Source organism: Anas acuta, chromosome 28, assembly GCF_963932015.1.
Source record: "Anas acuta chromosome 28, bAnaAcu1.1, whole genome shotgun sequence".
Taxonomy (NCBI): domain Eukaryota; kingdom Metazoa; phylum Chordata; class Aves; order Anseriformes; family Anatidae; genus Anas; species Anas acuta.
The window spans coordinates 1,968,821-1,979,156 of NC_089006.1; the positions used below are offsets into that span (position 1 = coordinate 1,968,821).

At 61.0% G+C, this 10,336-nt stretch overlaps 1 protein-coding gene across 3 annotated transcripts; it reads right to left on the reverse strand.

Annotated features, from left to right (window-relative positions):
* Positions 1–1,220: 1,220 nt before the first annotated feature.
* On the reverse strand, positions 1,221–10,236 carry ETV3 (ETS variant transcription factor 3). 3 transcript variants are annotated; one of them, XM_068662740.1, is made up of 5 exons: positions 10,069–10,236; positions 9,320–9,378; positions 8,128–8,365; positions 6,152–6,267; positions 1,221–3,736 (listed from the first exon to the last, which is right to left on the reverse strand). In XM_068662740.1, exons 2-5 carry the CDS (start codon positions 9,363–9,365, stop codon positions 2,538–2,540), a joined length of 1,599 nt encoding a protein of 532 aa, XP_068518841.1. In that variant the 5' UTR covers positions 9,366–9,378; positions 10,069–10,236; the 3' UTR covers positions 1,221–2,537. The 3 variants fall into 3 exon arrangements, with proteins under 3 accessions (XP_068518841.1, XP_068518842.1, XP_068518839.1); XM_068662741.1 differs by having other exon boundaries at positions 9,320–9,382; positions 10,069–10,235; XM_068662738.1 differs by having other exon boundaries at positions 9,320–9,375; positions 10,069–10,200.
* Between the last annotated feature and the right edge of the window lie 100 nt (positions 10,237–10,336).

Here is a 10,336-nt window from a genome sequence, read left to right on the forward strand (position 1 = left end):
GGCTAATCCTCCCTGCCCTGTCTTGATCGGGTTATTTTTTCCCCCAAAACTCTCGGCTTGGCGGCTGGTTGTCCGATTAAAGTCTCTTTTCCTACAGATTCTCTACGACTAAACAAAGCAAAAAAACAAAAAAAAACAAAAAAACAATGGTTTAAACATTAACATGCTCTTGATTAATTAATACAGGTGGACGTTGAGATCTCAACCATTTAAACTTTACAAGTTTAAATATTTTGGCACATCGGAATATATATAATTTTTTTTTTTTCCTTTTCTTATTTAAAACGTTATTTATAAGCGTGCTCCCCCCCCCCCCTCGGGGCGACGCCGCCTGGCCGGGAGGAGCCCCAGCCTTGCACCGCGGTGACCCCTGAGCCAGCGGGGACGCGGGTGGCACTGCCGGGGATTTGTTTTTTTTTTTTTGGGGGAGGGGGGGTTCCTGGTTCCCCCCCCCCCCCCCCATACCCCGAGGCGCAGCCCACCGCCCGCAGCCGGTCCCTGGTCCGTTGTCCTGAGAACCTGAGTCCTTTATCCCTGAACGCGGAGCTCCCGGTTTGCAGTGCAATGGCTATGAAGAAACAACCCCCCCCCACCCCCCCAAAAAATAATACCCCAGCCCCCAAACCGAAGGGTTTTAAAGCCAAAACGACGGTCCAACTCCATTCATTTCTTGTTTTTTTTTTCTTTTTTTTCCACCTTAAAGAAGTGCGACCAAGGCGGTGCCCCCCCCCCAAATGGGAGCAGCACCCGCGGGCTCCGGCACTTGGGTCACGAGGGGGGGGGGGGGGGCGCCGAGACGCTTATAGGGTAGGGGGGGGCAAAGGCCTCGTGTTTCTAATTCCTGAGTTCACGCTGACGGCGGGGCTGCGGGGAAGGGACAGGAGGGCGAGGGCCCCGGGGGCTCCCTCCCCGCTCCTCCGGCCCTCGGAGGTAAATCAGGGGGGACGAGGCAGCTCGGGTTGGGGTTTGGGGGGGGGCACAAGCCGTAGCCCCCTCCCCGGCTCCCCCCGAGCCCCTTCCTCGTGCGGTGCCGGCGTTTCCCTGCCTACCAGCGCACGCCAACACCCTGCTGCTCGCGCTCCCTGCCCTTTTTTCATCAGTTCCTGAGCCCTCGACTGCAGAAATCCGCCCGCACGAGGCGCTGGCCGGGAACCGCGTGGAATTCGTCGCGCCGTGGATTCGGCTCTACCCATTTTTGTTTTTTGTTTTTTTTTTTAAAAAAAATGTTCCTTTCAAGGAATCGTTCGCGATCCATCCTGATGGCAGCGGGAGGGAGCCGCGTTTCCTCGGCGTAAATCCGGAGCCTGAGTTAAATCAGCCTAACGAGAGACGCGGCCACGGAGGGAAAAGAGAAAAATTTCGAGCAAAACCGCGGCGAGATCGACGCTGACACCACCTCGAGCAGCTCCCGGCTGCCCCGGGGGGGGCTCCTGAAGCCACCAGGCTCAGCCCCCCCTCACCAAGGAGCCCGAGCTCGGCCACGCGCCCCTGGCACCCGCACGGGCTCCTCCTGTCAGCAGCCCCCGCTCTCCTAAAGTGTACACAGACGTAGTTAAGGCATGAGTCAAAGTGATAGGGGAACCAAACAAAGGAAATAGGATTGAACAAAGCTCCTGTCATTCCTTCTCTATGAACTCACCACAATCGTTTCAGTGTTAATCTTCCAATCACTCCCAGCTCCACCCATACAATTACGAAAAGAAAAAAAAAAAAAAAAAAAAAAAAAAACCAACCTAGGGTACATTTTAATGCGTATATTAAAGGCATCGGGTTAATTTTTTTTTTTTTTTCCCACCCCACTCCCTTCCCTGAAAGATTCTGCGATCTGCTCATGGCTTCTGCACTATTTCTGAAAGGCCAAAAAAAAAAGGACGCCAGCCCTAGCCCGGAGCGCTCCCGGGACCCGCTCGCCGCCGTCCCACCTCCCCGCCGCCCCGGGGTGGGGGGGCTCAGAGATGTCCCCCCCCCTGTGCCCGGCTGCGGCGCGAGGACCGTGTGGGATCGGAGATTTCCTCTCCCCTGCCCCTCCCGGCGCATCTCGGAGCGTCAGGAAATCCTCTCCCGCCATCGCGCCGGACTCCGTCAAAAAAAAAAACAAAACCAAAAGAATAACAACAACAACACCAAAAAAAAAAAGGGAACTAGATGAATTCCGAGATTGCCGCTTCTATAAATACTAGAGCACACGGAAAAGAGGCTGCGCCTGGAGTCCCTCCGCCTCGGGGGGGTTGGGGGGGGGGGGAGGCCTCCTCGACCCCCTCCGGAGTCCGCAGCTCAACGCCTGCCCTCGCCTCTCCTACTCGGAACGAGACAACCGCGTCTCACCTGCAAGTCAACAAGGAAAACAAAGAACACAACCCCCTAGTCTCTACGATTACCAAACCAGTCTAGCCCCCAGCACCCCCCCCACCCCCCAAACCTCCCCGGCCCACCCGTGTTTTGTTTTTTTTTTTTTTGTTATTTTTTTTTAACCCCCCCTCCCCAACGCTCTGCAACCTTGCTACATAAATACACGGCCGGCTCAGCCCCGGCCCGTTTTAGGCGTCGGAGGCGGCGGCGGCCGCCACGGCCTTGGGTCCGGCCGCCAGGTGGGGGCTGCCCAGCGCCCCGTGCCAGTGGAGGCGGCCGTTGGGGCGCTCCTCGGGGGGGTCCGCCTGCCGGTCCCCGTTCCAGCGGCGCTTCAGACGCAGCTTGGGGGGCATCAGGGCGTCCTCTCTCTTCTCCTGAGCCCCCGGCTCTCCGGCGGGCTCTCTGGGTGCCTTCTCGCCGCTGCTCTCCCCTTGCTCCTGCGGCTCTTCGGCCGGGAAGGCGGCCTGGGTGGAGGTTGGGGGGGTCGGGTGCCAGGATGGGGCGGCCGGTCTGGCAAACACGGGCCCTTTCTCCTCTTCCAGGCTGCCACCGGGCGCTGCTGCCATGCCGGAGCCTTCCTCCTTCTCGCTTTTGTCTTTCCCTTTGGCGGGCGGCTCTTCGCGCTCGGCTTCCTTGTCCACCGAGGGCTCGACCTTCACCCTGGGGGGAGGACTGGCGAGCTGGGGGGTGGCCGACTCCTCGGCGCTTTCCAGTCTCTCCCTGTTTTTGCGCCCGACGGGGGGAGGCTGCAGCTTGATGGGGAACTGGGGCTGCTCCTCCAGGGGCATTTGGCACTGTAGTGGCGGGACCACGAGCCCCGGATAGCGGGGGAAAGTCCGCGGGCTCAGGTGGTAGTTGAAGACCGAGCAAGCTTGCGAATGCAGGTAGTGTTTCATCTCCTCGGGGTTAAAAGAGAAGCAGCTGCTGCCCGTGAAGGGGCTGAGGCCTGGAGAGGGGCTGTAGGAGAAGAGGGTGGGCGTCAGGGACAAGGCGGGCGAGATGGGGACGTTGAGGACCCCGCTGCGGCCCGGCAGAGGGGACACAGCAAAGGGGCTGTGAGGATCCGGGTAAATCCCGGGCCTGGTGAAGAGGGGCAGCATGATTTCGGGCTTGCGCTTCTGGTGGTTGATGCCCCCGGCGCCCACGGCGTTGCGCGAGGCCATGAGATCCACGCCGCGGCGCCAATCCGAGGAGCCGTCCTCCAGCTCCGGCAGCTCGGGCTTCCTCTCGCCGCCGTCTCCCAAAGCTTCTGGGTTGGAAGGGACCAGGGAGGGGCCGGAGAAGCGGCCGGGCTGGGCATCCTCGGTGGGAGAGTGGCTGTCCAGCGGTGGGAAATGGAACCGGGACGAGGCCGTGGGGACAGGAGGAGCGCTCTGCGGCACCACACCTGGGGCAAGGGGAAAGAGAGGGGAAAAAAAAGGGGGGAAGAGAGTTAAAAGGGCGCCGAGGGAGTTAAATCCCAGGTGAAGAGCTGCTTTTCGGGCTGCGCCCGCAGGCGTTTGGAAGAGCAACACAAAAATACCACGCGCCATCAACAGCGCAGCAGACGAGGGGATGGGAGGCGCCTTCCCCATCTGCTCCCTTCTCCCGTCTCCTCTGCCCACCTCAAAACCTCGCCGCTGCTGGGGAGGAATCTTCTCCTCCCCGCCCTGGCGGAGGTTTCTCGAACCTCCGGCACCACCAAAGGAGCTTCTACTTTCGGGCACTCTCCCCTGAGCTCTGGTTTAACCAGAAAACGGCCTCGGTGACAGGCTGAGGCAACCCCGCGCCAACGCCACCCGCAGAGGCACTGCCGGGGAACCTCAAGCTCTCGGGGTGGAACAAAAATCCCCAATTTGGGCTTTCCTGCGAGGACATTGCCCCCCAACAGTTCCGCCAGCAGCGCTGCCGGCTCCTGCTGGCTCCAACTCCCCAGGCTCCTGAGCAAGCTCCCGGTGTGGTGCCTGCAGAGCCATCGAGAAGCCAGTTCCTCCAGGCGCCTTCTCACCTCCGTCCCTCGCCGTCCCCTTCCCCTCTCCCTTCAAAGCTGCGGGAGCGAGAGTCAAGAAACCTGATTCCAGTGCCCCAAAACAGGTTTGATATCCCAACCCCCATCCCAGCCAGAAGGAAAGAAAACAGGTTGTAATTAGACAAGTGCATTCCAGTTCTCCAAACTTCTTTTTTTAAATGCATGCCCCAGAGATAGGAGGGAGTGGCTGCAAACAGGGAAAAGGAACAGCAGTGAGCAATATTGAGCTGGAACTGCCCAGACTTGTTGCTGCAAGTAATTATAGATTTGCAGCGCAGCTTCGTACTACATCTTACACCCCCATGCTTTGGCTGAGGGCTCCTGGAGAATACATTTCCCTCTCCCCGCTGCCGTAAAGGCAACGTGTGCCACACAGGTGAGGCCTTTCGGGGCATTTCTGCTCTTTCTGGGCTCCTGCTGGCTCGGAGGACAACGCCTCGCTGTCACACTCGTGCTCTCCTGCCTGCCTGGGGCTCCCCGGGGCGGAGAGGGATGCGGGGTGCTCCGACTGCCAAGAGCAGCGAGCAGTCATCGCCGTACGTAGGCACAGAGCACAGCAGCGCCGATGAGAAATCGCTTTGCCCACACGTAACCTGTTTTTCTCAGCCGCTGGGGTTTCAGAGGCAACATTCAATCCCCACTTTCCCCTGCTCTCTCCCTTCTCTCCCTCCCTTTCTCTCTCTCTGCGAGACAGATCTTCAAGGCTTCCCCTGAGGCGCTCTTCTGGAGGTGAGAACTGAGCGCGCGGTGCTGTGAGAAAGGCTGGCTCAGGCGCCTCTGCAGTCACGCTTTCTTTGCTGCGGAGAGTTTGCAGTCTAGGGCCTCGCTGTAATGACTTCCAGAAGGTTTTTTTTTTTTTTTTTGATGGCCACGATCGCCATCAATTTCCCCGGCTGCGTGGTGGCGGTGCAGCTCTGCAGGCAATCACCCCGGCTGCAGAAATCTAGCTACGGGGGGATTTAACTCCCCCAGAAAGGATCCTGCGAACAAAGGACCCTCTTCCAGAGAAACCACAGCAGTAATGCTGACTCTAGGACAAACCCAGCGTGAACTTCTGCTACTGCTCCTGGCAAGAGACTCAAAGGCCTTTTAGGACAAGCAGGGAACAATTACGCTCCGTTCCCAAACTCTTTCTCGTTATCCTGAATGTCAGCACGCCGCGGTGCCGCAGGGAGGATCGAGAAATACCTGTGATTTTAGTCAAACTCAGACGAGTTCCTGCGCTTCTCTGGAAGCTAGAGAAATGCTCGGAGCTCACTCCTGGGTTTCTTTGCACCCTAGGTATGTCGATTAAAAAAAAAAAATCTCCTTTTGATGCGGAAGGCGCGGAGCTGCAACCAAACGGGGGGGTTTTGCAGGAGAGGGGAGGAGAGCAGAGCGCTGCTGAGCCGCAGGCTTTGGGATCGTGCTGCCACAAACACCCCTAAGCTTCTGGTCAAGGAGGCTCGCGTTTATAGGGCACCATAAACTCCGCTTCCAAACATGTGAGGCAAGAGAAATAAAACCCTCTTATCCCAAGGACACCCGGCCCCTAGGAGCGAAAGCAAAGCAAACCCGCGGCTTGGTGCCGGGCAGCCCAGAAGAGGAAACCAAACCTCCTGGAGGCTCCCCTGGGGACGGCCACAGCCACCCCGAGGGAAGGAGCAGCGCAGATAAAGCTTTATCAGCGCCCAGGCATCCCCACCGCACCGCAGCGGCCCTGATTGCCCCAGCAGAGCCTTCCAAAAGCAGGAGATGAGCGATACGGGGTGGACCTGCGGAGGTTTCTGCGCCTGCCCCAGCCCCCAGGCTCACCGTTGGGACGGATGTTGATGAAGGGGTAGTTGGGCATCACCAGCTTGTTGAAGTTGAACTTGTAGGTGAACCTTTTGCCTTTAGTCTTGTGGAGGATCCTCTTGTTGTAGTAGTATCTGGTAAAAAGAAAAAAGGCAGGGAGAGCCATCAGGGCACGTGGCAACCCGGCCAAAGGTCTTGTTTTCGCAGCACGACCGACGGCCACCTTTGACACGGCCGCCGAGAGGCAGAACTGACAGCAGGAAGACATGAAAACACGGGCTCGGGAAGGTTCCACACAGTCCTCGTCCCTCCTATCCCATGATTTTTAGGGGCGGCTTTCAAACCGTGACATTCCCTAAAACCCGCGGGGAAAGGGGCGACCCTGAGGGCTCCCCAGGGCAAACTGTCCAAACTGGGACCAGTGCCGTGGGCTGGGGGGCTCGCAAAAGCACCCCCAGACGCAGGAGGCAGCCTGAAAAAGGGGAATTTGCACCCGAGGCATCAGCAGAACGAAGCTTGGGGCGGTCCCAGAGCTGGGATAAAGGGACCCAGCTCCCCAGCCCCCCCTGGGTTTTGTTTTTCCCCCCACCCTGGAGGCCCTGCACGGTGTCACCAGCAGCACAGGGGGCACCAGGCCAGAAATTAGGAGGGCCAGACCCTGCTGCTGGACTCACAAGCGAGGAATTTATTTAACCCCGGAGCACCACAGGGTTAAAAATGTTCCCTCATTCGCCCAGGTGGTGCTGATCGGGGCTGAGGAGAGGCACCCAGAGCCAGCACCAAGCCCTGCCTGGTCTCCTTCCCCTCCTGCCCCCTTTTTTTTGGGCTCTCCACAGCCCCAAACGATGTCGCAGCGAGGAGGAACTCGGCCACGGGGAAAGGAGGCATAATCTGCAGCGCTGCCTCCTCCCTGCTTACACCACTCCTGTTTGTCCTCAGCCTCGTGGTGTACAAACAGAAGCTGCTGCAGGCGGCTCAGGGCCACGGTCGCACCAAAAGGGGCAGGGAGGGCTCCTGGCAGCAGGGGGGGCGAGGAGCCCGAGCTCCCCAGGGGGAGCCCTGGTCCCTGCCGCTGTCACACTTGGCACCGAGACGCCGAGGCATGATCAGTGTTGGCAGGTGGTGGCTATTTTCCACTCCCATGCCTCAATTACGGCCTCGGTGCCATTCAATTTATCGTTTCCTTCCTGTTCCAGCATGGGACTGGGCTGTTTGCTGCCTTGTTTGCCTTCGCCAGCTCCACCCAGGAGGTATCAGAGGGCGTAAGGCAGCGAAGTCCACGTTCCCGAGCGGGCTGATAACGCCGGGACCTGTCAGGGACCGGGCTGCTCCTGACAGGCTTCGACTCAGTGAATTCTGCGAGATTTTTTGCTGCCTCACTTCAAAAAAATTAAAAAAAACAAACTGTGAGGGCCAAAATGAAAGGGAGCAAAGTTTTTGTGGTGGTTTTAGAGTTATGAAGCACAGGACGAGGGACACTCAGCCCTCGTCTCCAGCACAAGGTGCCCTTCAGCCCCACGGGGGCTCAGGGAACGCGTCCCCGCGGCGGGAGCAGCACCCAGGGGTGCTCCCAGGCAGCTCCGGCCCCCCCCGCGGCACCGGGAGCAGGTTTGGCAGCCAAGAGGCGAGCCCGAGAAATGTTAGAAAGGGGAGTTGCTTTCTCTGAAACGGTCCCATCGATGGTGTGATAATGGAGTAACACCTCTGGTTTCCTCCCACACCTTCTTGCTCAAGCCCGCAGCGGCGATGGGAGAGGAGAAAAGAGGCAGAAAAGCTCCCCGGAAGGAAGGCGGCCCCGCTAATAACCACCTGAGCCATCGGTGCGGGTTCGTGCCACCTTGGAACACGTCACGGGCAGCCAGGAATTCCCTCCCCTGCCTCCCCGATCGCACCCAGAGCTCTGATTTGATGGAAACTTCCCCGAAACGCACCCGGATCGGGGCAGGGCACTGAGGTCAGCCCACCCGAAATGGGTCGGGGGGCGTCCCGCTCACCTGAGGGCCCGGCTCAGCTTGTCGTAGTTCATCTGGGGCTTGCATTTCCGCCGGCCCCACAGCCGCGCCACCTCGTCGGGGTCCTTGATGACGAACTCCCCGTACTCGCCCTGCTGCCAGGCGATGACATGGCGGAACTCCTCCTTCTGCAGCAGCTCCAGGATGAAGTGCCAGAGCTGGATCTGCCGCGAGCCGGGGCTCGACTCGGTCTTGTACGCCCACTCGGGGAAGTGATAACCTTGGGGGGTGCCAGGGAGAGGCGCTCAGGGGGCTGCCCGTGGCTCCAGAGCTCCCCAGCGCCGGTTCTGGCACCGAGCGCCTGCGCTACGGGTGCGTGGGGTTCACCCCAAAGCGGGGCCATGAGCTGGGAGCCCCCCCCACAGCCCCCGTGCAGAGGCAGAAAAAAAGCCCGGCTCCCTCGCTCGAAGCCGCTCGCTTCTCTTACTCATTTCGCCCCACTCTCCTTGGAGGAGCTCCAAAAGGAAAAAAAAAAAAAAAAAAAGCAAAACTTAAAGGGACATAAAAAAAAAAAAACACACACAGAAAGAAAAGAAATAGTGGGAAGAAGCCCAACAGCTTCAAACAGCGCTACGATTTGGACTCCAGGTGCTTGAAATGACCCAAAAAGGGCCGGATTCGGGTGTTTGGTGCTCAAAATGGGGAGGGAGGCGAGCGGAGGGTGGCTGCCGGGGACACCGGGCGAGCACGGCACCCGGCACGGAGCCGGCCGCGCCGCCAGATGTTTCTGAGCGGCTGCCAACCCAGCCGAGCTTTTCTCAGAGCACTTTTCCCAGCACAGCTGCCGGAGACGCGGTTTTCCAAATCGTCGCCGCCGCAATTTTCGGCTGGGGGCAGCGCGCGCGGAGCCTGGCCGTGCCCAGACGGCCCCATCACAGGCTGGGACTCAAAGAAAAACAACCACGGGGGGGTTCGGGGGGGGGAGGGAAACCCGGCGGGGAGATCCTCGTGCCTAAATTTATTCATCCTAACAAATAAAACGTCCCCGGGTGGATTCAGGCGTTAAACCTGGAGTTATTTAGGGTGGAAAAAGGAGTTGGGGGCGCACGGAGGGGGCTTCCCACACACGGTTTCACCGAGGTTTTTTTTTTGGGGGGGGGGGGGATTGATCCGAGCTCTATGGGGCTGGGAAGGGGCCCGGGGGCGGGCTGGGGGCTGCGTGGCGCTGCCTTACCTCCTCCTCCTTCTGCCTTATCCACGATGCTGCAGCCCGCTTTCATTTTCTCCCTCCTGCTGGCTGGGGAACAGAAGGAGATCAGCCCCGGCCAGCCCCGGGTTCCCCCCCCCACCCCGTTACCGTTCGCCTCCCGTCACACCGGGCCCCGGGGGGGGGGGAGCTAAACCCGGCAAATGCCCTTTAAGGAACCGGGCAGCGGTGCCAAAACCAAACCAAACCAAACGCGAGGCGGGGGGGGGCGCCCCCGGTTACCGGGAGGGAGCTCGCAGCTGGCTCCGATCCCGGGACGGGGCTCGGGGCTCGGTACCGGGGGGGGGGGAAAAGGGGCACAAAACGCGGTCCCGGTGCCCGGGGGGTGTTGGGGGGGGGGGGTGTCTGCCAGCCCTGCCCGCCCCCGCTCCGTCCCCGCCGGGGTTTCCTGCTCGGCGCCGCCGCTCCGCCATGGGAACGGCCTCGGGGCCGCCCCCGGGGCTCCCGTTACAGCGCCGCCACCCGGGCCGGGGCTCCCCGCTCGGGCTGGCCCCGTTCCCACCCCCCCGTTCTCCCCGTTCCAACCCCCAATTCCCAACCCCGTTCCCCCCCCCCTCACCCCCGGTACCCCCCCAACCCCCCCCGCACCCCCGGGCCCTCCCTTAGCAACGCGGCCTCCCCCCCACCCCCCCCCTTTTAACCCCCCCCGGGCCGGGCCCGGTTCCCGGTTCCCAGCTCCCGGTTCCCGTTTCCCGGTGCCGCTCCCCGGGACCCACCTGCGGGGGCGGAGCGGGGGGGCGGAGGGCGGCGGAGCGCGGCCGGGCCGCGGTGCCGATGTGGGTCTCGCCTCGCTGCTGCCGCCGCCGCCGCCGCCGCCGCCGCTGCCTCCCCCGCACGGCCGCCGCCGGAACCGGAAGCGCCGCCGCCGCCCACACACTTCCGGGCGCGCTCCCGTCCCCTCCCCTCCTCCTCCTAGCAACCCCGCCCTCCTCCCGCTTCCGCTTCCGGCTTTGCGTCCGCGGCGGGAGCGCGCACGCACGGGCC